General features: G+C 47.3%; 1 protein-coding gene across 9 annotated transcripts in view; it reads left to right on the forward strand.

The window, feature by feature from the left end:
- Nucleotides 1-25,145, forward strand: part of DYSF (dysferlin) — a 255,076-nt gene that overhangs the window by 92,274 nt on the left and 137,657 nt on the right. For all 9 annotated transcript variants that reach the window (XM_043987208.1, XM_043987210.1, XM_043987212.1 and 6 more), the window contains 9 exons: nucleotides 1,174-1,236; nucleotides 1,589-1,639; nucleotides 3,987-4,017; nucleotides 4,732-4,847; nucleotides 5,987-6,113; nucleotides 6,464-6,567; nucleotides 11,153-11,221; nucleotides 11,532-11,575; nucleotides 16,515-16,597. In XM_043987208.1, the coding sequence (XP_043843143.1) occupies nucleotides 1,174-1,236; nucleotides 1,589-1,639; nucleotides 3,987-4,017; nucleotides 4,732-4,847; nucleotides 5,987-6,113; nucleotides 6,464-6,567; nucleotides 11,153-11,221; nucleotides 11,532-11,575; nucleotides 16,515-16,597 (688 nt within the window). The remainder of the gene's footprint in view (nucleotides 1-1,173; nucleotides 1,237-1,588; nucleotides 1,640-3,986; nucleotides 4,018-4,731; nucleotides 4,848-5,986; nucleotides 6,114-6,463; nucleotides 6,568-11,152; nucleotides 11,222-11,531; nucleotides 11,576-16,514; nucleotides 16,598-25,145) is intronic.

The following is a 25,145-nucleotide window of genomic DNA, read 5'->3' on the forward strand; positions in this document are numbered from 1 at the left end:
GCTAAGGTTCTTTTGAGCTCTTTAGTGTTTTATTAAAATCTCATCTTCCTATAACTGTGACCTCCTTGACGGCAGACCTGGCCACCCAGGGTCACCTCTATGCCATGGTCAGTCATGGCTGGAGAACTTTTATGGGGCTTCCTCTTCCTCATGGCACAATGATATTCCCTGATATTCCCTTTTGTCCATGTACCTTGATTTATTCCACCTTTCTCCTATTGTGGGGTAGATGAATCTTAGATTTAAATTTTTTTTTTTTGGTGAGGCAATTGGGGTTAAATGACTTGCCCAGGGTCACACAGCCAGTAAGTAAGTGTCAAGTGTCTGAGACTGGATTTGAACTCAGGTCCTCCTGATTCCAAGGCTGGTGCTTTATCCACTGTGTCACCTAGCTGCCCCCAGAATCTTAGAAATTTAAGGGCAGTAGGGACCCCAGCCTACAACCGACCAGAAATTCCTTTTCCAACATCTCTAGCAAGAGTTAATCAATTTCCTGCTGGAAGAACTTTGCTGAGGGGGAACCCACTACCCAAAGTGGCCCTTGTCCCACTTCAGAACTGTACTAATGGTTAGGAACTTTTAAAAATTGACATAAAATCTAAAGCTGCCTTTTGTGACTTATGCTCATCATTCCTATTTCTCTCTGGGGCCAAGGAAAATTAGATTAATCCTTCTTCCAGTTCTTCATGACAACCCTTCAAATACCTGGTCAGTTAGTATGTCTCCCCTATTTCCCATTTTTTACTATCTCAAAGAAAGCCACTATGAATATTTTGGTATGGGCAGGTCTTTCCTCCCCTTTAATAACCTCTGCAAGGCAGAGCTGAAACTAGGGCAGAGTGCTGAAATTTACAGGGTGCAAAAATTAACACATTTGTTCCTGTTGTGGCCAGAAGTCAGTAGAGGGACTAGTTTCCCTTCATATTCAACTAAATTTGTCTTAACTCTTAATTTTTCACATCATGAATTACAAAGTTGATTTGAGGGTATATTTTGTGATATTTGCCCTTGGCACCAAAATTACTAAGTGCCTTAGAATATAACTTTAGCTATTGGGGAGACTGGGTCAAAGGGTATGAATGGTCTTGTTGTTTGTATAGTATCTCACCAGCACCCCCTCCCATTGCCTGCCTGTAAATAGTGACTGGTTCTTCCTTGATTTGTTTTTGATAGACTCTTTTCTTCAATGTCTTTGACTCTCCATTGGAGCTGTTTGATGAAGCCATTTTCATCACAGTAAGTAAAGCCCCCCCCCCCCCACCACACACATACAGACAGAGACAGAGAGTTAATGCCTGAACATGCATAAAATAAACATCAAAGATTACTGACCATTTTTGTTCAGATGTACATGGCGGGGGGTGGCTATAAGGTTTACAGATGACATAAACCTGGAGGGATGGTTAACCTTTTAGGGCCAGGATCCAAGAAGATCTCAACAACTCAGAATAAGGAGCTGAAATTAATAAGATGAAATGTTATAGGGATAAATGTGGGTTTTTTTATTTAGGTTCAAAATATCAACTTCACACATACAAGTTGGTTTAAGAGCCATTTTTAAGTGTCTATTTTTTTTTTCTTCTTCCAGGTAGTTGATTCACGTTCACTCAGGACAGATGCTCTTATTGGGGAATTTCGGGTAATTATTGTCTTTGCTTATCACTATCTTTCAGTTATCCATGGGGGAGGGTGGATAATCCACAAATCATTTTCCTTTGGCTAAAACAATCTATTCTGTGTGGACACACACACACACACACACACACACACACACACACACACAGAACTAGATTTCTTGAGCTCCCATTCTCTAAGGCTTGGGATATAGACAAGGGTGTGCTGGTAAATATTTAACAACCAGCTCTCCAGAAAAAAATACGCACAATACACTTTTAATTTAATTTGCATTATTAGCATTTTCTCCACCACTTTCTTAAATCAATAGACAATCAACAATACAGTAAATCAAGTCCTGATTGGTAGCATTTGCTGATTTTTGAGGTGTCAACACACACACAGAAAATTTCACAGTTGGCTCCCATGAACTGGTTGGAGTGGCACAGCTGTGGGCATGGAGTCTAAATGAATCCTTGTGTGGGGAGGGGTAAAGAACAGTCACAGGAGGAGGACTGTCTGGGGCTGAAAACATAACCCTGGATAAAAAAGAAAATGAATAATACCCATGTGAATCATTGAACATTAATGGAAGCTACGAATGGGAATCTGAAGGATGCATTTTGTTCGTCTGTTTCAGATAGGACCTGTGCTTCCATTGGTAGAGGGGACTCCCAGTGAGTCTGTTAGTGCATGACACCTTCTCTGCAGTTTATAGTCTTAAAGAGGTTCAAGATCTGGGTTACAACATGAGTGTATGTCAGAGACAGGATTTGAACTCAGGTCCTTTCTGACTACAAGGCTGGCTCTCTATTCACTCTTCTCATATGGTTACATAGTTAAAAATGGAGTTTTTATGACTATTAATTCATCCATAAAGAGATGGAAGATTTTCATCTCTCATTAATAGTCATATAAAATACTTTTCTCTTTTATGAGAGGCAATATACCCTAATGCAGGGTTCTGAACATCTGTTGGGGATATCCTGAACCCATTGGGTAGTCTGGTGAAGCCTTTGGACCCCACCTCTCAATCATATTTTTGAATACATAAAATAAAATAGATAGGATCACAAAGGAAACTACTTAGAGTGAAATCCAATGATTATAGCATTAAGAAAACAGATTTTCAGCCCCGAGGTGAAGACCCCTGCCCTCCTGAATAGAGTTCTGCACATGGAGTCATAAGCTCATACGTCTAAAGGGGAAAGGACCTCAGAAGTTACCTAATCCTACCTCCCCATTCTGCAGATGAGAAAACTGAGGTCAGGAAGACCTGAATGTGAATCCCCCTTCAGACACTACCAGGTGCACTATTATAGGCAAATAATTTCACTCTCAACCTTAGTTCATCTATAAAATGGGAAGAAAGTGTGGCACAGTGGACAGAGGTCCAACCACGGAGTCAGGATGATCTTGGTGCCTCTGACACCCAGTAGCTGTGTGACCCTGGGCAAGTTATTTAACCTCTAAGGGCTCCTAAGTAACTCTTCAGATGAATTGCTCGTCTGTACTGGGGGGAGTTTATACAACTGGGAGGTCCCTTAAAAGACATGGAGTCCAAGGCCCTCATTTTACAAATGAGGCAATTGATGCACAGAGAAATTAAGTGACTTTCCTGGGGTCACAAAGCTAAGAATGCTTGAGGTGGAATTCGAACTCAGATCTCAGGTCATTCTATCTTTGTTTCAGCTACTGCTGAAGTCACAGGTCCAACCTTTCCACAAACAAAAATATATGTGCATACATGTGCGTATGTTACATGTGCAAATACGTTACATGTAAAAGACATACAATATTATAAATATAATACCACATACACAATATAGGCGTAATATATGTTGTATGTAGTGTGCACAACACACATATAACATACACACATGCATACACAGTGCATATTATATGCATGCATGTATATACATGTACACTATGTGTATTATATGTGTATGTTTGCTCTTTGTAAACATAAAGTGCTATATAAATGTTATCTATCATTTAATTTCTATCAATAACATTATTAGGGTGAATAAATAGTAATTTCCATTTCCCTGAAAAATTCTGTTTTACCAAATGGACTTAGCCCATGGCCAGTCTGTAGAATGGAATTTTTTTTTTTTTAAAGTGAGGCAATTGGGGTTAAGTGACTTGCCCAGGGTCACACAACTAGTAAGTGTTAAGTGTCTGAGGCCAGATTTGAACTCAGGTACTCCTGACTCCAGGGCCAGTGCTCTATCTACTGCGCCACCTAGATGCCCCTAGAATGGAATTTTAATCATATTTTGGCCCTGGAATCTCTAAGCCCAAACACCCTTTGCTCCCAGACCCAGGTTGGGGTTGGGTTATTCATTCACTTTTTCTTCTTTGAATTCCAGATGGACATTGGATCAGTTTACGCAGAACCCAGTGAGTTAAGGGGGCGTCCTTCTGTCTGTCTCCCCAAATGGGGGTTCTGGGAACAATTTGAGGATCCACATTTGGGATTTCCACTGACAACTTGCTTCTGTCCTCTGTGGGCTTCATATTCAGAACAGAAGAATTTGTCTTGGGGTTCAGAGTTAGACTGATAAGGGAGAGAGTCCATCCACTCAATGATTAATCAGAATGGATACCCGTGCACATAGAACTAGCTGCCTCTGGACTCTTTCCATCCCAGTCTTCTCCATCTAGAACCCCAGTCCTGATGGGGGTCCCTAGGTGTAGTTTAGGGGAGGTTGAGGTCAACTTCCCTGGTGCTGTTGTCATAGTATCCCCCAAATACCACTCAGTGACCCGTGGGTATCACCTTTCCAATTCCATTGGCCTCTCTAGCCTGGGACTCCCATTTTGAGGAGGACCTCTCACCTCCCTTAAGCCCTCACAAGGATGTTTGCTGGTTACTAAGAGTTAGAAGACTAGGGGCCTCCTGCTTATTCCTGAGTAGGGGCCTGGCTTACATGACCCATGGGGGGGCCCTGCTAGCCCTGGAGTCCAAGATTTCTCCCAGCTCTTCTGAACCTCGGCAGGCTTCGGGGTTCGTGTGCAGAGTGGTGGGGGCGGGGCGGTGACTCTTAGGCACCCATCCTTTATTTTAAGGAGAGGATGGGGAGGGTCGTCACTAATGGATCCTCTCTCTCATAGGACACGCCTATCTCAGGAAGTGGCTGCTGCTTTCTGACCCCGATGACTTCTCAGCTGGGGCCAAAGGCTACTTGAAAGTCAGTCTTTTTGTGCTGGGTCCAGGAGATGAAGCCCCCGTGAGTACTGGGCTTCTCAAACATTGTCTGGACACACATGGGAAATGCCATCCGGGGGTTTTAAAAGGGCTTTCCGGCTTGGCATCATGCTTGTAGCCTAGCACCTGAGCTAGGAGGCAACACCTCCACCACATTGAGGGGGAAACTGGGTCCCAGGGAGAGAGCAGCACGCCCTAGGTAGCACGGCAAGTCTTTGGGAGCACAGAAAAAACTTGGGGGGTCTGACTCCTGCTTTAATGCTCTATGAAAATACTGTCACTCTGCTTGTGAGGAAGCTCTTTCTGACCTCGGCTCCAAGTCTGGCCTCTTCTTGCTCCTGGTATTGCCCTTTAGGTCCAAATGGAACGAACCTAATCTCTATGACAGTCTGTCTGCTTATGTTCATCATGAGCCCTACATGCCCCATCAAAGGATCTGTGGTTCTTGTTGTCTGCCCAGTGAAACGAATCCCACCAACTCTCTCAATTGCCAGCTGGCCCAGGGCATAGAGTGCTGGGCTGGGCTTCAGGAAGACCCTGAGTTCAAATTTAACCTCCAATACTTACCAGCTGTGTGACATTGGCAAGTCACCTAACCTCTGTCTACCTCAGTTTCTTCAACTGGATAATACCACCTGACCTCCCTTGGTTATTGTTGAGATTCTGTCATCCATCTATCTATCTATCTATCTATCTATCCATCCATCCATCCATCCATCCATCCAAACATCCATGCATCCATATCTAAAGCAGTTAAAAATGTAAACTATTATCATTATATATCACTGTCTTAGCCTAAGATGGATCTACCCTCCCCTGATGGCCTTTAACCTCTGTCGAATCATTTAATGCTCACAGTAACCGCTGTGAATTGAGCAAGGCAGAGATTATCATCCATGTTGGACCAGTCAGGAATTTGAGACCCAGAGTGAGTGATTTGCTTTGTCTCATGGCCAATCAGTGGTAGGTGTAGAATAGCACTCTCTTGTCCTCATGGCCGGTGCCACCTCCCTTAGTATCCAGCCTCCCTCTAGCCCTTTAAAAACAAAACAAAACAAAAACCAACCTGCTATCAATCAATATCCTGTCTGCTTGGAAGTCCACTCTGACCAGCCCCCTTGTCTAATCTGGATCCGGTCTGGTGTTTCCTTGGCTTCACAGTTGGAGAGGAAGGAGCCCATGGAAGACAAGGAAGACATCGAGGGGAATCTCCTCCGTCCCACTGGAGTGACCCTGCGTGGGGCTCATTTCTGTCTGAAGATCTTCCGGGCTGAAGATCTGCCCCAGAGTGAGTGCCGGGAGCCTTCTGGGAGCTTAGCCGATGGGCTGATGGGAGGGGTGGCCGAGCCTCAGTTTGGAGTGCAGAAGACAAGCAGCTGGTTTGTTGATAGCGCCCTGAAGTCGGGGCTCATGAGGTCTCCCATCTCTCCACAGCACCTGACAGGGGGCAGCTGCACAGTCGGTCCTTTATAAACACTTGTAAGATTATAGTGGATATTCGAGGAAGCAGCCTGGTTTTTTGGTACCATGGGGTTGGCTGGATTCCTTCAGCGAAAAAAAAAAAGGCCACTTCTATTCAGGATGGAGGGTTTGAGACTGGATAGCGGGACTGATCCCAGCGCTCTCTCTCCCATCTAGTGGATGATGCTGTGATGGACAATGTGAAGCAGATATTCGGGTTTGAAAGCAACAAGAAGAATCTGGTTGACCCCTTTGTGGAAGTCAGCTTTGCAGGAAGGATGGTAAGGAGGCACCTTTTGGAGACAGGACAAGTCCTGGGTCACCTTCTTTGAGTTACAGCCTGTGTCTGGTGTCTCTGCCTCCCAGACTTTGTGGGACATGGGGGAAGAGAGGCAGACACAGAGAGACAAGGAGAGGCAGAGATAAAGAGACACAGACACAGAGAGAGACAGACACAGAGATGGGCAGAGACAGAGAGACAGTCAAACACACAAACACACAGAGGTCAACGACCCAATAAACATTTGTCAGGGGCTGATTAGGTCCCAGACATTGAGGTAAGTGCCGGGGACAATACAGACCTACACCCTCAGGGAGCTCCCACACCATCGAGGGAAGGGAGGTGGGGAATAACCTGTATCCACCCAAGTAAATACAACATATGGACAAAGTCAATTCAAAGTCTCCTTTTTTTGGATGGGGAAGGGGGGAGTTCTGGGGATGGGAGGTGGGAGGGGGGCAGATTAGGAAAGTCCTCTTAGAGTTGGCATTCAAGCTGAGCCCTGAACAGAGGCTGGCTGACATTCAAAGAGATGGACATGCTGAGGGAGAGTGTTCCAGGCACAGAAGACAGCCTGGACAAAGGCAGGAAAGTGGGAGATAGGAGGCAGCTAGGTGCTTCAGTGGATAGAGTGAAGGGCTTAGAGCTCGGAAGACCTGAGTTCAAATCCTCCTTTGGGGTACTTCTTAGCCCTATGACTCTGGGCAAGGATGATAGTAGCACCTACCCCACGGGGTTGTTGTGAGAATCAAGTAAGGTAACCTGTTAATTGCTTTGCAAACCCTAGAGTGCTATATAAATGCTGGCTTATTGATGGGGATGATTTCATTTAGGAACAAAAGCCAGGAGGTCAATTTGGCTGGAATGAGGAATATGTGAGGGGGGAGGTTCTATGAAATAAGTCCAGAAATCAATGCTGGATCAGATTATCAAGGTTTTAAATACTAGGGGATATTTTATTCCAGAGGCACTAGGGAGCCTCATATGGTTCTTGAGGGGGAGTGATGTAGTCACATCTGGGCTTTAAGAACATCGACACGGCAGCTCTCTGGAGCCAGCTCGGAGAAGGTATTATTGGAGATGAACATTTTTCCAGCTTTGCCATTTTTCTTCCCGCTTCTCTGAGTAGGAAGTATCAGTCTCATTGGGCTGATGGAGAAACTAAGGCCAAAGCAATGAAATCTTGTGCTCATAGATCTAGAAGGGAACTCAGAGACTTCATCATCCAGGGAAGAAAACTGAGGCTCAGGTCAACATATGGGCTCTTGCTAAAGACCCATAGTACTCTGACTGAGCTGCCTGGGGCTAGGAGAAGTGAGTGACTTTCCCAAGGTCAAGTGTCAGAGGCAGGATTTGAACCCAGATCCCCCAACTTCCAAGATAACATTTTAGTGCAGCAAGTTGTCTCCAAGGTCACCCAGCAAGTCCCTGGTGGTCATAAACCCCATCTCTAGGCCCCTGGTCCTATTCTCTTTCCACCAACTGCCTCCCCAGGGTCCCTGCAATGTTTAACCTGATTCTACAACTTAGACCCTGAGCTTCCACTCCTCCCTTTTCCAAGTTTAATAATCCTTATTGATGCAAATAAGCACTTCTGAGGTTGCAATCTTTTCTATAGATGACCTCATTTGAGGCTCACAACAGCCCTGGGAGGGTCTTATTCTCCCCATTTTCCAAATGAGGAAACAACCTCAGAAATGATTTGCCCACAGACACAAGCTGGCCCGGGGTGGGATTCAAACCCAGGTCTTTGTGATTTCAAGGCCATCACTGGGTCTAGTACACCAGGCTGAGCCCAAACCTAATGTCCCCTCCCCAAACCCTATGTGGCTGCTTATACACAAGGAGCACGATGCTGTGGAAGGAAGGACCTTGGGAGGGAGGTAGGGGCTAAGTGGCTGTGTGACTTTGGGCAGATTGACCCCCCTCTCTGGGCCTTGGAGTCCTCACCTGTGTCAGGAATACTCGGCACTGTTTGTTCTCTCAGGTTCCTTTCAGCTCCCTCCTATGAGGCTTCCCCTCTCCCCCCTCCCCCCACCCTGTAGATTTTTGCCTGCCATGCTCATGTCTGGGAAGGAAGGCAGGGGCCAAGGCACGTGCATGGGGCAACGTCCGCCCGTGTGATGTGGCTTTTTGCAGACGCTGGGGCCGCCAAGATGTTATTGCAGGAAGCTCACCTGTGGGGAGCCGGGAGCCGGGGGCCAGGCTTCCCTCCCTCCAGAGGAAGGAGGGGGCCGGCGGCCAGGATTTACCCTGCTGAAACTCCATCCCCTTCCTCTCTCCTCTGCCCCCAGGCCTCCCTTCCCCATCTCTCCACGCTTTCTCCTCAAATCAACTGCTCCCCAATTTGTGAGCATTTGGGTGGCTCACAGGAGGGGCTTTGGCCACGTGCTCGACTCCAAAGCGGCCAACTTGCAGACCCTCCCCTGTGCCCTTCCCCATACACCCCCTGTCTCCATCCCTGCTCCTGTCACAGAGTCTGACCTTCTAATGCCTTCCTTTGTACTTTGTGTAGGTGTGTATGTCCTTGTCTGTAGTGGTGTCTAACAAATGTTTGCACATGTGATGTCTGCGTACTAAGTGCTCATGGTCACTGCCTGTCTGCATGTGGTGTGTGTATCAGTATGTGTCTATATGCATGGTATATGCGTGCCATGTGATGTGGATGCCCTTTGCTCAGGGCTGCTGCTTGCCCGCTTGCCTGTCTGTGGGTTTGTATGTGGGCTGTGTATATGGGGGTTAACTGCCCCCCCCACTCCACTGGCTCTCAAAGAGGCTGCTTGGACCCCACGAGGATGCTCAGCCCCGCCCACCCAGCTCAGTGCCCAGCCTCATTCTGCTCTCCTCGGCAGTTCCCCGTCTGCACACACTGTGGTGCTGCTGTCTAAGGAACAGTATGGGCAAAGGCTGGCTCTGGATGCTGAACTGCCCGTCTGAGCAGAGAGCCCAGCCCGGCCACCAGAGCCCAGCCCAGTCCAGGAGAGCCCAGCCTGGGAAGAGTTGTGTGCACTCCCGCTCTGGAGGGAGGGAGTGGGGGAGAGAAGCCGACAGAAGTTTGTAAAGAGGGGTTGTTCAGAACGTATCTTTGCTGAGGGGTGGGGAGCCGTCCTCCCCCTTTAAAGTCTCACATTGTTCTCCCTTTGGGGGCTCTCTGTGGGCAGGGGTTGGGGCCTATTTGACGTACTGGGCTGGCCCATTGTCCCCTCTTCCCCATGAGCAGGGGCCATCAGAGACTCATTGTTTCAAGGGTAGGACTGTCCCCTGCCCAGAGGTTGGAAATCCTTTGCAGAGACTCTGAAAGGCCTCTGAAATCCTCTTCCTGGGCTCAGGAGAGAACAGAAGTCCCAGCATTCCTACAAACCCATTCTTATAGAGACTTTATCCCACAGAGCCAGTGATGGAGACTCTCCTTAGGGAGCGACTAGCAGGGGCCAGAAAGAGCCCCGCCCCCCAACCAAGAGACTGCTAGTCTGTGCCCTTGGAGGGGCCGGCCCCAGCCTCAGCCTCTGGGGAGCCCCAGTCTGAGACTGAGGTGGTGATACAGTCACTTAATGACAATAGCATCTGCAGAAAGCTAAGTTCAGAGACAGACACTCACTGGTCCATGCAAAGCACGTCACAGATGTTATTTCATTGGATTTCACAGCATCCCTAGGAGGTAGATAACATGATTACCCTCATTTTACAGGTTAGGAAACTGAGACAAACACATATTATGTGACTTGCCCACAGCTAGTAAGTGTCTGAGGCAGGATTTGAATCCAGATCTTCTTGACTCCAAGTCCAAAGCTCTATCCACATTGCCAGAGTCAGGACACCCTCCCTCCCTCCACTCCCCCCAGACCATGGAACAGTTGTGAAACGGCATCCAGGTGGAGGTGGGTGGGGTGAGAGGATGTCTCCATCAAGTGATTCAGGGCATAGGGGAGACATGGGCAAGGTTCAGTGCTCAGAATGTGGGAGGAGATGGTTATGCCATCTTCTCCCCTGGTCAACTCCGTCGGGAGGGTTGGGGTTCAGTCCTGAGGGACCACAGTTAAGGCAGGACATTGATGAGCTGGAGAGTACCCAAAGAAAGGCCGCCAAGATGGTGAAGGGCCTGGTGTCTGTGGGCATAGAGTGAAGAAATGTGCTCAGTTCAGCCTGGAGAAGAGAAGACTCTGTGTGTGTGTGTGTGTGTGTGTGTGTGTGTGTGTGTGCACGCGCAGAAGAGCTATGGAGTAAGGGCAGGCCTGTACAAGAGAGACTAGCCCTTTTCTGCTTGGCCCCAGGGGATGGACATGGGTGTAGGCTGGGTGTCAATAAAACCACGCCAGCCAGTAGAGCTGCCCACTCCGCAGTGGTCTGTGTAGGAGGCAGTGGTTTCTCTGTCCCTGGAGGTCTTCGGGTGAGGCTGGCTGATCACCAGCTGGAGATTCTTACTCAGGTCTAGCCTCTGAGGTCCTAGGATTTAGTGATTCTGGGATAGAATTAGGAGGAATCGGGGAAAGCCTTCCTGGATAAGATGGGATTTTAGCTGGGACTTGAAGGCTCAAAGTCTTACAATTCCAATCCCATGACTATGCCTTTGCATTTTATTTTTCTAGCTCTGCAGTAAGATTTTGGAGAAGACGGCCCATCCTCAGTGGAACCAAAGTATCACACTGCCAGCCATGGTGAGAGGGGTCTGCTAAGGGGGAGGGTCTTCTATTTTCCCACTCCCCTTAGTCTCCACCTGGGCTTAGTGATAGAAAACTCTGATCCCACCTGGCCCTACCCTCACCATGTCTCTGAATACCCTGGTCCACCTACTGCCCTCACCCCATTCAGCTAGATTAGCTCCAGGAGGTCAAGGTCCCTGGTTGGCTGTCTGAGCCAACCAGCTCCTTCCCTTGGCCAAGGGCCCCCAGGGTGCCTCACACCCCTTCTAGAAGGTCCCTTTTCAGGAGAGCCCATTTTCTCAATGCTTCTCTCCTGTTTCCTCAGTTTCCCTCAATGTGTGACAAGATGAGGATTCGGATCATGGACTGGTGAGTGCTCTGTCTCAATTGTAGAATTTTTAGAGTCAGAAGTTTCTGGGGATGCTTGAATTTTTAAAAGTATCTTTTAATATCTACTCAATTCAATTCAAATATTTATTAAACACCTACTGTGAGCCAGGCTCCATACCAGGTGCTGACAAGGGATGTTCATTTATTTTTCATTTTATTTTTAAATAAATAAGCATTTATTTTCTCTCTCTCTCTCACCCCTCTCCAACTTGAAAGAAAAAAGAAAAAAAAACCCTCATTAAAAATATGCACCATGAAGCAAAAACAATTCCCACATTGTTCGTATCCAAAAATGTAGCTCATTCTGCATTTTGACAAGTGATATTTATATGGTGCCTTTCAAGATTACAGAACACATAATTTTTTCCACTGGACCCTCTGCAATCCCATGAGGTAGGCGCCACAGGTGTCACACACCCATTTTACAGATGAGGAAATTAAGTCTCAAGAGAAGTTAAGTGCCTTGTCCGTGGTGACATGGATACTAAATGTCACAAGTTGCCTAGGGAGGAAGTGTGGAACATCGGGAAGAGCATTGGCTTCAGAGCCAGAGAACCTGGATTCAAATCCTACTTTGGGCATCTCTGGATCTCAGTTTCCTCCTATGTATGATGAGATTAGACTCGATGGCCTCTGAGGTCCCTTCCTAAATCTGTGACCCTAACAGAGCACATCTCTTATCTCCAGACATTTGAATAGGAAGTCCCTCATGCCTGGAATGTACTTAGTGGCTAAAACACCAGCCCTGGATTCAGGAGGACCTGAGTTCAAATCTGGCCTCAGACACTTGACACTTACTAGCTGTGTGACCCTGGGCAAGTCACTTAACCCTCATTGCCCTGCAAATTTTTTGGGGCTGGGGCAATGAGGGTTAAGTGACTTGCCCAAGGTCACACAGCTAGTAAGTGTCAAGTGTCTGAGGCCGGATTTGAACTCAGGTCCTCCTGAATCCAGGGTCGGTGAGTTATCCACGATGCCATCTAGCTGCCCCCTGGAATGCACTTTCTCCTCATCTCCATCTCTTCTTAGTCCTAGTTTCCTTAAGAACTCAGCTCACCTGCTGCCTCCTACATGAAGTCTTCTCAGATCCCCCTCCCCTACCCAGCTGCCCATCTCCTTCCCTCCCCAAGCCACCTTATACTTATATATGTAAAGGTTGCATTTGCTCAAGTAGAAACTCCTTGAGGGCAGCAACTGTTTCACTTTTGTTTTTGTGTCCCTGGCACCTAGCACAGTGTTTGTCACATTGTAGATGCTTTGTAAATGTTTGCTAACTGATTGATCTGAATCCAGGTCTTCCTGGTTCAAAGTCTAGCACGCTAGCCTGCACACCATCCTGTCCCTTCATACAGAAGTATGGTTCCTCCTTCCGCTTGGGAGCTCAAAGCCTAGCTTGGGATGAAAAGCACATACATGGCACCCACACAAACTCCCATGTACCCTTGACAATACCAAATGGCTTACAAATAAAGACTTGGCGACCACTCATCAGGGATATTATAGATGAGATTCTTGGCCAAGGAAAGGTTGAGTTTGATGGTCTCTGAGGGCCTTACAACTCTGACGTTTGGTGATTCTGTAGTCCTTTGTGGAAGAATGAAGTTGGTAAGGACCATAGGAGAATTGGGCTACTCTGGCATACTGGAGTCTTCCTGGAGAAAGTGGGGGCATGATCTGGTCCTGGAAGAATGGGTAGGATTTGCACAGGCAGAGAGGAAAGGAGAGGGCATGGCAGATGAGGGACCCAGCTGGAGCAAAGGTGCTGAGGTGGGAATGAAAGTGAGGCTACATGGAGTAAGGAGAGCCTCCTGACTGGAACAGAGAGAAGGCTATGTTGGGGCAGGGAAGGGGGAAATATAATTGGGTGTATGGCTAGGATGTGAGTCAGATGAAGCAGCTCTTGTCAAAACTAGGCTGAGAATGGGGCAGCTAGGTGGCACAGTAGATAGAGCACTGACCTAGAGTCAGGAGGACCTGAGTTCAAATCCAGCCTCAGACACTTAACACTTACTAGCTGTGTGACCCTAGGCAAGTCACTTTACCCCAATTGCCTCACCAACAAACAAACAAAAAAACTAGGCTGAGAAGTTTGGGCATCATGTGATGAAAGATGGGGAGTTGAGGAAGCCATCCCAATGTAGAATGGACTGCAGAGTCTGTGTCACTACTTCCATTCAGTTCCATTCAATCAGCATTTATTAAGCTCCTACTATGGGCCAGGCACCATGCTAGGCACTGGGGGTACAAAGAAAAAACCAAGCAGCCCCTACCCGGGTAAGGAAAGCACAGTTGATGCTGTGTGTATGAGGTGGCCTTTGAGCTGAGCCGCAAAAGGAGCAAGGAGAGGAGGAGGGAGAGCATTCCAGGCATGGCTTGTGCAGAGGCCTATGGGTCGGAGATGGAATGTCGTTTGTAGGGGGACAGCAAGGAGGTTGGCTTGGCTGCTCTACAAAGGTTTTGCAGCTGGGAAAGGCATGTTTAAAGTAGAGCGTTAGGAATCAGAAGAATTCCCCTTGGACTGGAGGGGACTTTGAGAGGTCCTCATTTCTGGCCCCTTGCCCCTGGGTTGGGCCACATTCCAAGCACCCCAGGTGGGGAGAAGCATCCCTTGTGTGTCCCTGAATAGCCTTGCCCATGGGGACTCCCCGGTTTTCCTAGGGCCTAGGTCACAGGGCCTCCTAACAAGAAGGACAGGGTTAGGAGGGAAGAAAAAACCCCGATTCCGGCTCACCACAGAGCCGTTCAGACATGTGCCAGGTTCACAGGGATAAAGAAAACAGCTTGTGGGAGTCTTAAGAGAAAATCCAAATGAAAATGGGAGGGAGTTCAGCGGTGGGGGAGAGTGTTCTGGGGCCCAACCACTGGTATGTGCCATTGGGAAGTGGTTTGGAGGAGATGGGAGCTCTGGGCCTTGGGACATCTTTTCATTGCAGCTAATTGTGTGTGTGTGTGTGTGTGTTTGTGTAAGTGCGAAATTTTGGGGTTTCTGTGTCTTTGCTTGGGTGCGGATATGCTTGTCGAACTTGTGTCCGTATCTCAGTAAGTCTGTATCTGTGTGTGAATGTCTTGTTGTTTTATATTGTACATCTTTGGGGTGTGTGTGTGTGTGTGTGTGTGTGTGTGTGTGTGCTATGGGCATTGCCCATCTCTTGGTTGTGTTTAGGTATATTTGTAGGCACTGCACACATTGAATGTCTCAGGGTTGTGTCTCTGAGGTGAGTTGTGTGTATCTGTGATCTGCTGATTGAATGTGTGTGTGTGTGTGTGTGTGTGTGTGTGTGTGAGCATGCTGAGAGTGTGTGTTCAGCATATAGTGTAGCCCTGATACATTATGGGCCTGTAGCCGTGGGTTTTTGGTTAGGCCTGGGAGTCATTTTTATTGTGAATCTATTTTGAGATCTTTGGCATTTTCCAAAAAAAAACCCCCAAACCCTCAAACCTATGTCTTGGCCAAAAAGTTTACTGCCTGTGCAAGATCCCCTCCCAAAGCCACAGGGTGCTTTCTTCCCAGCACACTCAGATAAACTCGGGGTGACCTGGCTCCTGGAAACACGCAGTCTTCCAGGGGGTCAATTTTCCAGTTTCTTGGTTTTCTTTCTTCATTCTTCTCCTCCCGGCCCAGTTAAAACCAGAAATCCAATTCTCCTGAAAGCCTCCGTCTTGCCTGAGGAGTTGGTTGTTGGTTAGGGCACAGGCCCTTGGTGTGGTGGATGAAGCTGGGTTTAGAAATACTTTTGGTGATGGGGAGGAGCGGGGGATCCAGATATTCTGCTGATCTGTCCTGGGAACCAGCTTGGGAAAAGCTGGTGTTCAGGGCTGGGGGCAGAATTCGCTTCTTCTCTCTGGCCTACTTTTTCCCCTGATGGAGTTTGGAGTTGGAAGCTTTTTAAAACCCAAACATTTAATTACCTCCCAGAGAAAGTGTCAATCCAGAGAGTGGAGGGGGAGGAAGAAGAGAGGGAGAGGGATGGAGAGATGGAGAGATAGAGACACATAGAGAAAGAGATACAGAGAAAGGCAGGCAGCGAAAAACAGATTGACTGAGGCAGAGACAGACAGAAGGGGTAGAAAGGAACATTCATTAAGCACCTACTATATGCCGGCCTCTAGGCTAAACATTTACAAATATTATCCCATTTGATCCTCGTCACAGCCTGGTGAGGTAGGTACCTTAAGTATCTCCACTTTACATCTGGAGACAGTGAGGCAAACAGAGGTCCAGCGACTTGGCCAGGGTCACACAGTTAGTACTTGTCTGAGGCTAGATTTGAACCCAGGTCTTCTTGACTCTAGGCCTAGCATTGTATCAGAAAGAGACAAGGAGGGAGAGAGAGAGAGAGAGAGAGAGAGAGAGAGAGAGAGAGAGAGAGAGAGAGAGAGAGAGAGAGAGAGAAAGAAAGTTAGGGCTTCAGAATAATGAAGAGATAGTTATCACCGGTGGGGAGCTCCCATTTGGATGGGGATGATAGATTTGTGATCAGCAGAATTATCAAAGTTTTTAGAGAGGAAGGGTTAGAGGGCATGGTTGTGGCCACATGACTCACCTGCCTAAACCTTCAGTGGCTCCCTATTGCCTCTGGGATCAAAAGCAAATTCCTTAGCTTGACGTTTCAAGCCCTTGAAATCGATCAATTGATCAATGAACAAACATTTATTAAATGCCTACGGTGTACCAGCCAGTCACTGTGGGGCAGTGGATGAGGATCTTAGCGTTTGTTTGCCTCAGTTTCCTCATCTGTAAAACGAACCCAATAACGGCAGGGTTGTTGTGAGGATCATACGAGACAGTCTAGCTAAAGCCCGCTTAAAGGCTAGCTGCTATTATTTTCATTTCAGTAGCTTGTAGAGTGGGCAGATTGGGAGACCCTCCCTCTCCCCATTCCCTGGGGCTAAAGACGTTTTGGGGACCACCTTCTAGGGATCGTCTCACTCATAATGACATCGTGGGCACCACTTACCTGTGCATGTCGAAAATATCTGCTCCCGGAGGAGAAATAGAAGGTAAGTCCTTCCTTCTACCCTATTCCCTCATTCCCTTCTTCCCTCTTCTCTGCCCGTGGTGCTGGTGGGACCCTGGGCTGTGCCCTTAAACCCCCACCCTGTCTGTTAGGGACACTGCTTTATAGTGAGCTCTCAGGCTCCTTGTCCCCACCAGCCTTACTTCTAGTTTGAGAAGTTTCAGAAAACCCCATCCAGCTGCACATGCCCAGGAAGTCGGCAAACATTTATTAAGTGCCTACTGCATTCCAGACATTGTGCTAAGGGCTGGGGAGGCGGGAGTGGTATGGTGTCAGAAGACCGGAGTCTAAAATCCTGGCTCTGGTGCGTATTACCAGTGTGACCTTGGGTAAGTCACTTACTTTCCCTGGGGCCTCAGTTTCCTTATCTGTCAAAAAATGAGGGGATTGGACTAGAGTGGCCGTGCCGTGGAGATTCCTTCTGGTTCTAGAAATGTGATCTCTAAGCTTCTTCACTGTGGTCTATCTTAGATAATGATCTCCCTATGAAGGGGGCAGGGCAGCCTAGAAATGCAAACAATTCTCAATTATCTGTTTAAACAAGATCAAGGAGTTCTGTGTAGTTTCCGAACCCTACATTGTGTTGTGACCCTCTTTGCCATCCCTTTTTGTGGCCAAAGATGGTGTCAAGAATGTTGTCTTAGATAATGTCCCTCCAAAGATGAGCATGTCTTTAATTTCCGATTGGTTGCACCTGTGTGGGGGGGTGTGTTTTTGCCACTAGATGGTGTGTGTGTCAAGGGTCTTGGGGAACTTTGGCCTCTCTGTCAGCTGAGAAGCCAGGCTCAGCCACCCTCTTCAGAAGGGATCGAATCAAAGCCCCCAATCCTCTTCCTTCACCCAGCTCCTAGAGGATGTACCTTTGTAGATAGCAAGGGAGCCACACCCCCAGAGCAAGGGGACACTCGTGAAGCGGGTTACTTGTATTCAAATTTCCCATTGCTCTCATCAGAAGCTCTTGGGTCCTGGGCTCCCTTCCCAAGTCCTCTCGTGTGCTCCCAGAAACTCTTTCCCAGGGGATATGGGAGTCAGAGTACCCAAGTTCAAACTTCACCTCTGCTCTGCTTGTTTGTTACCTGTGGGATCTTGGACCTTCACCTCCTCTGTAAAGTGAAGGAGTTGGTCTCAGAGTTTCCATGTAGTTCTAGACCCATGATCTTGACCTTTCCTGAAGCTCTTAGGATATAGGATTTTGGTTTTAACATCATTTCCCAAACTGGGCTATTTTCACCTGGTCTGAGAATTTGACTGCCATTTTCCTAAGAACTCAAAACCAGGGCAGTTAGGTGGTTCAAATTCTGCCTCAGACCCTAGCTGTGTGACCCTAAGCAAAGCACTCAACCTTTCTGTGCTCCAGGTTCCTTATCTGTAAATCGGGAATAATAATCGTTGTGATTGTTCAGTTGTGTCCGACTCTTTGTGACCCCATCGATGTTAATACTGTCCATGGGGTTTTGTTTGGCAAAGATTTCAAGTGGTTTGCCTTCTCCAGTGGGGATAATAGCACCACCTACATACTAGGGTTATTGGGAGAATCATATTAGAGTGTCTGTCTATCTATCTATCTATCTATCTATCTATCTATCTATCTATCTATCTATCTATCATCTATCTGTCTATCTATCTATCTATCTATCTATCTATCTATCTATCTATCTATCTATCTATCTATCTATCATCTATCTATCTATCATCTATCTATCTATCTATCTATCTATCTATCTATCTATCTATCTATCTATCTATCTATCTATCATCTATCTATCTATCTATGTCTCTGTCTGTCTATCTATCCACACACACGTATACATATAGCTTTGCAAACCTTAAAGTGTATTATTATTATTTGACTGCCTCCAGTCTAGAGGCTTTTAGAACCAGGAATGACTAGACTTGTCTCTCTCTTTTTTTTTAAGACTTGTCTCTTAAATTTCTTATTCCCCAGACGTCTGGTTGCTAAGGCTCGTTTGAGTCCACCCACTTCTAACTGCTACTCCTAAGACAATAGGTTGCTTTCCTTAGATGCCACCGCTACTGCTTTGAGAGATTGAGTTGAAAGATTAATTGGTTTTCCGGAAAGTCACTCTGATGTTTTAATGACCCACACATTAGTAAACAAAGCCTGTTCATCTAGAACCATGCATGCTAAATTAACCAGAGGAAATCCAGTTTTCTCCCTACGTGGATAGTCCAGATATCCTTTCTGTTTGACCTTCTTGGGTGTTGGTATTATATGAATATTATCCCTCAGCTCTTTATTCTGTCTGGCTCAGGGTAATAGCCTAATGAGTCTGAATTCCCTGCTGGCAGGGAGAGGGCAAGCTAGGAAGAGGGAGAGCTCAGGATGTAATTAGTCATTGCTGGGAGTTCGCCTCCTGGGCGGTTAATCCATAGAAAGAGGAAGGATGGATGGACGGATAGAGGGATGGATGGATGGACGGATGGACAGATGGATGGCATTTTCTTTGTTAAATTGTCCTGTTTGATGATGAGATACTGGCCTTGGAGGTGTGGGGCGAGGGGGGGTGGTCTTGGCTCACCTCCCCCCTTTCCCTTTGTTCCCCCCTCCCTAGTGTGGTTCCTTGGTACTTCTTGACTCTCTGGCAGGGGTGGGGGGTGGCTTCAAGCCTGAAGGAATTCTCGGGTCAGAAGACTGGGAGGAGGGGTTTGGGTACTTGTGGACCCCAGGCCTGGAGATCTCGCATCCTCTTTGTGAGCTGTGTTTTCTCTTGTGCTTTGGGAGAGAGACTGGGACTGATTAGAACTTTTTATTGGGTGTGATCTGCTAGCTGCCCTGTCCTGGCACTTTATGGGGAAGTGAGGGGGGAGGGAGGGAAGGGAGGCGATGGGCAGCAGAGGTGGGGGCTGGGGCTAGGCGAGGGGATGCTTCTCAGATGTTGTTTGGAAAAAGAAAGACTTGAAGATTCCCGTAGCCCCCACTTTAATAGACATGACATCAGCAACGCCATGAAATAAAATGGGAGTGGGACATCTCTGACATCATCCCCACCCCCTTCCATCTCTGGCTGTGTGCTGAGCAGCGGAGGATGTCCCTCCGTCCACAGAAAGAGACCGTCTGTGAGATTAGCGGCCAGTCTGTGGACAGGGTGAGGGGTCAGTGTTAGGTCTGAGCGCTGTGGCCAGGCTATGGAGAGGGAACAGCATTCCTCTCTGTGAGCAGCCAGCTCCTCCAGATGGCATTCAAGCCTGTGACCATGGCCTCATTAGCACCAAGTCCTAACCACTGAGCAGCCTGGCCTGGTCTGTTTGTAATCATTCTGCAGGGGCTTAAGGCTGAATCTGTTTCCTCCTCACTAACAATTACTGATGCTTTCCTCGGAGCTGCAGCAGCTCCTAACACCGCCCCCCTCCCCAACCCTTCCTCTCAGCCCAACTCCCACTCTGCCTTGTTACTGCCGAGAGTTCTTGCCCAGAAGGCCAGCTTTCCCACACCAGGGTCCTGCTTATTTCTGGGGAATAGGAAAAGAACTGTGAATTGTTATTCCTGTACCTTCAGCTGTCACTAGCATGGATTCCTGGGTTCAGGGCCCCTCTCCTGAGAGCCGATGGACTGAGCAGAGGTGCCCAGCTCTGAGCATACCTAGAGATGTGGCATCTTACCCCTTCACCCTAACTCTCTGCTACTTCTTTTTTTTTTCTTTTTGCGGGGCAATGAGGGTTAAGTGACTTGCCCAGGGTCACAAAGCTAGTAAGTGTCAAGTGTCTGAGGTCGGATTTGAACTCAGGTCCTCCTGAATCCAGGGCTGAGCTCCCCCCCACCCCACTATTTCTTACTCCACCTCTCTCTAGCTGTTTGACATGTGTGTCCTCCTCTCTCTCCTTCCCTTCCTCCTTTCCACTTCTTCCTTTCCTTCCCTTCCTTTCTTCCCTCCGTCTTTCCTTCCTTTCCCTTCCTTCCTCCCTTCTTCCCTCCCTCCCTTCCTCCTTCATCTTCTTCCTTTCTTTTCCTTCCTCCCTCCTCTTCTTCCTTTCCTTTCCCTCCTCCCTTCCTTTCTCCCTCCCTCCCTTCCTTCCTCCCTCCACTTCTTCCTTTCCTTTCCTTCCTCCCTTCCTCCCTCCCTCCCTTCCTTCCTTCCTTCCTTCCTTCCTTCCTTCCTTCCTTCCTTCCTTCCTTCCTTCCTTCCTTCCTTCCTTCCTTCCTTCCTTCCTTCCTTCCTTCCTTCCCTCCCTCCCTCCCTCCCTTCCTCCTTCCCCTCCTTCCTTTTGATGTGCTCTCACTTTTTGTTGAGATCTTGTTGAAACCTGACTCTCTCATCTAACTTATTATCTAGAGTTCCCATCATTGGGTCACTTGCAAGTCTGATGTCCATGCTTTTGATTCCTTGGGACAAGCCATTGATAAGAAATGTAGACAGTATAGGGCTTAGAACAGATCCCTGGGAAACTCACTTGACAGACCTTTCTCTCCAAGCTGATGCTGAAGCATGAAAAACTATTCTATGCATTTGGTTATTCAGCCACTTTCGAATCCACCTAAGTGCACTGTCATAAAAAGCACATTGTTACCTTTTCCGTGAGGCCTCAGAGACTGTTAAGTGAGTTGTTGGGATCTCTATAAACTCTGCGCAAGGTATTCACCTGAGATACCAGACTGGGAACCTAGTGCACTGCTCTGAAGGCTGGGAAGATGAAAATGAGCCCCTGACCTTGAGGAGTGTGAATTTTATCACCCTCATTCTTGGTCCTAATCAGATTCCAGAAGGCATTTCCCCTGACTGGAGAGTGAAATTATCATTAGGCAAGCTGAGAATTGATCAGTGAGAGAGACAGAGACAGAGAAACAGAGAGAAAGAGAGAGACAGACACAAAGATAGAAACATAAAGAGACAGAGACAAAGAGAGAGAGAGAGAGACAGACAGACAGACAGACAGACAGACAGACACACACAGCTCACAGACTCCAATGTATGTTTCCTTCCCTCATATATATATAGCTTTTGGTCTAGGCTTGGATTTTGTTTCCTGAACTTATGTATTTTCTCCTTCTATTTAGGTGGTCTGTGGTATACTCTCAGAACAATATCACTTCATTTTTTCCCGCATTGGTATTTACCCAAAAGTTCTTCACTGTCCTTCCCCACTCTGGTTCTTAGATTTCCTCACGTGAACATATCTTCTTCTTTAAAAAAAATTCTGAATTTAATGAATACCAGAGAGGAGAGAATTTATCTGTATAAAAAAGAGAACAGAAAAAGAGTTTTATATGTGAACCTGTGAATCATATTACATGTAGCTTTTACATCACAAATTTAATATGCTACTTTCAAAGCTGTCCTGCTTATCTGTGTTTCCTTATGAACTTTCTTATGTTCTCTTCTCTGCATTTAAAAAAACCCCAGCTTTTCAATGACCCATTTTTGCTTTCGCATATTTTCTTTACATATAATCTTACTTCACTTCATTTCATCTATCCTGTTTTTTCTTCCTTCCCTCCCTCCCTCCTTTCCTTCCTTCCTTCCTTCTCTCTCTCTCTCTCTCTCTCTCTCTCTCTCTCTCTCTCTCTCTCTCTCTCTCTCTCTCTCTCTCTCTCTCTCTCTCTCTCTTTCTCTCTTTCTCCTATTTTGACCAAGCCGAAAATGCAGGGGCCACTGTTGGGCCCAATCCCACTGCTGATTGGCATGGAAGCTTTGCCCTCCTCCATTTCTGACCTGGGCTGGTTTTTCCCTCCTTAGGCAGCTTGGTTGTCCCCCACTCATCATATTGGTGCCAGTCTTAGTGTGGTCACCTGATTGGCTTAGCCCACCCCAGTTCAAAACTTCCAAGTTCAAGTTTTCCAGCAGCCTCAGTTTCCCTAGTGGTTCGGACCACAGATGGGCACTGCTGTGCCTTTCTCTCCTCTTCATTTTAAATACAGCATTTTTATCCACAGCTGCATTTCCTTAAGTCCCAGCCCACCAAGCCTCCGCAATATTTATGAGGTTGCCATTGCCTTCTTCCGTTAGGCTATCTCTTGATATCAGGTCTGTGGGTTTTTATTGCTGCCGCCTCTTCCTTGGTTGTTCCTCCCTTTGAGTTACTGGGCATCTATTCTGCTGTTTTTCTTTCTGCACTGTAGCTGCTGCGCTGTGTGCCGGCAAGCTTGGTAGATATATGCAGGTAGTTTTATTCTTCCTCCTCCCTTTTTGGTTTAAAGCCTTATTGATCAGATTTACAGGACTCCAAGAAAGTATATATTTTTACCAGGCCTCATTAGGTGCATCCCATTCCTGGTGCCACATCCAGTAGTCCTGTATTTTAAGTTGTGGTCCATAAATCCACATTTTGTCCCAGATAGCACTTTCTTAACCAGCTACTCCCTTCCCAAAGCCCCCCCTCAATTAGCAGCCATAATTAAAACATCGGGGCAGCTAGGTGGCGCAATGGATAAGGCACTAGCCTTGGATTCAGGAGGACCTGAGTTCAAACCCAGCCTCAGACACTTACTAGCTCTGTGACCCTGGGCAAGTCACTTAAACCCCATTGCCCTGCAAAAAAACCAAAACCAAAACCAAAAAACCCCACATCACCCACACCCCTTTAGTCTTCAGTATCTTACCCTGCTCCCCCCCCCCCCCCCCCCCCCCCGCCGCTTTGTGGTGCTTAGCAATCAAAATCCTCTCGGTTCCTTTGTTTTTGTTTTTGTTTTGTTTTTTTGGTGAGGCAATTGGGGTTAAGTGACTTGCCCAGGGTCACACAGCTAGTAAGTGTTAAGTGTCTGAGGCCGAATTTGAACTCAGGTACTCCTGAATCCAGGGTCGGTGCTTTATCCACTGTGCCACCTAGCTGCCCCCCTCTCGGTTCCTTTGACCACAATCATGTATGTGTGTCCATCATTAGAAGTGGGGAGTAGATGTTAGATTGAGAGGTTCTCCACTATGTCCTAGAGAAGTGCCCAGCGGACCTAGGCTTGTGTCCTCCATGAGTATGGACACGCAGCTACACTCCTAGATTCTGCTCCTGAGGAAATCTACCTCGATGTTCATTGAGACGGCCGCCACCACACATTTTCTGAGATCCTATCATCAGGTCTCAGTTTCCTCTTCTGTAAAATGAAGACTCAGGAGTTTCTAAGGTCCCTTCCAATTCTGGGTCTAGGATCCTGTGGTTTAGTGTTTGAATTACATGCTTCACTCAAGGAGAAGGATATTTGTTGGGGGTACAGGGAGGGGAGGGAGTTGGAAGAATCAATCCCATGACTGCCTGAGGTAGGATACGGTGGAGAAAGGGAACCTACCCTTGTTGTCAGGATTAACCTGGGTGGGCTTCCTGGGGGAGGCGGGGGAAGAAGAGGAGGAGGAGGAGGAAGGGGAGGGAGGAAGAGGAGGAAGGGGGAGGAAAAAGAGGAGGGGGAAGAGGAAGAAGAAGAGGAGGAGGAGGAGGAGGAAGGCTTTCAGGGTTTGCCAACACCATCTCTAAGAGGACTTTCTTTTCTTTTGTTTTTGACCTCATCAGGTACGGTAGCTCTGATGGAGACCTGGGCCGGCTCCCTTCTTAACCAACATATTTTGGGACTTCTCTTTACCAACTAATATCTTTAAGTAAACTCGTGATCGCTCTTGCATGAGCTGCCCTGCCTGCTGTCTCGTGCCCAACTAACCCAGAGCAGCTTGTGTGTGAGGGAGGAGCCTGGTCCTCTCCCATCTCTAACAACGTGCTTTCCAAAGCACTTTCCATTTGTTATTTCACTGAAGTCTTCCAGTGGTCTTGGGAGGTAGGTTGGACAAATTCAATTCAATTCAATTTAGTTTAGTTCAGCTCAGCTTAAGCCATTTCAATTCAACTTTTGACATCAGAACACCAATGTATTAAGCCTCTACTATGTGCTAGAGAGACAGTGTGGTGCAGTGAGTAGAGAGCTGGCCCCAGGGCAAGGAAGACCAGGGTTTGAGTCCTGTGTGAGGCTTTACCTTTGTGGCTACTTGACCTTTAACTAGTCACCTAACCTCTTTTGACCAGTGAAATCCTAGGTCCAGTCCCTTCTGTGTTGGGGCAGTGACCCGGCCTTGGAATCAGAGCCACCTCTGCCTCTGACGCACAGGACTCTGGGGCACTCATCGAACCCCTCCTTGTCGGAGGCAACTAACGCTAGAATTTGGGAACAGTTACTGACCTGCCTTGGGAGAAGGGGTTTGGTCACTGGGAGAGCCCTCTACCAGTGGAATTATCTAGCTCCCCTCCCAAAAATGTGATAGATATACAAAACAGAAACAGAGCCTGCCCTCAAGAGACATTAGATTCTGCTTGCTGATGGTAGGGGCAACAATACCTAGCAATGACAAATATAAAACAAATATAATAAGCAATATATGCAATAAAAGCAAAGGAATTATTTCTCAGGGCTGAGCTGTGAAGTGCTAACAACCAGGGTAGGAGTTCTTACTGTTATTTTTGGGCCATGGACCCCTTGGGGATGTTTGAAGCCTTTGGCTTCCTTAGAATCATGTTTTTAAATGCATAAAATAAGTAGGATTACAAAAGGAAACCAATTATATTGAAATTAAGGCATCAAACTTGAAAAAAAACCTAGCCAA

The sequence above is a fragment of the Dromiciops gliroides genome, chromosome 2 (genome assembly GCF_019393635.1).
Source record: "Dromiciops gliroides isolate mDroGli1 chromosome 2, mDroGli1.pri, whole genome shotgun sequence".
Lineage (NCBI taxonomy): Eukaryota > Metazoa > Chordata > Mammalia > Microbiotheria > Microbiotheriidae > Dromiciops > Dromiciops gliroides.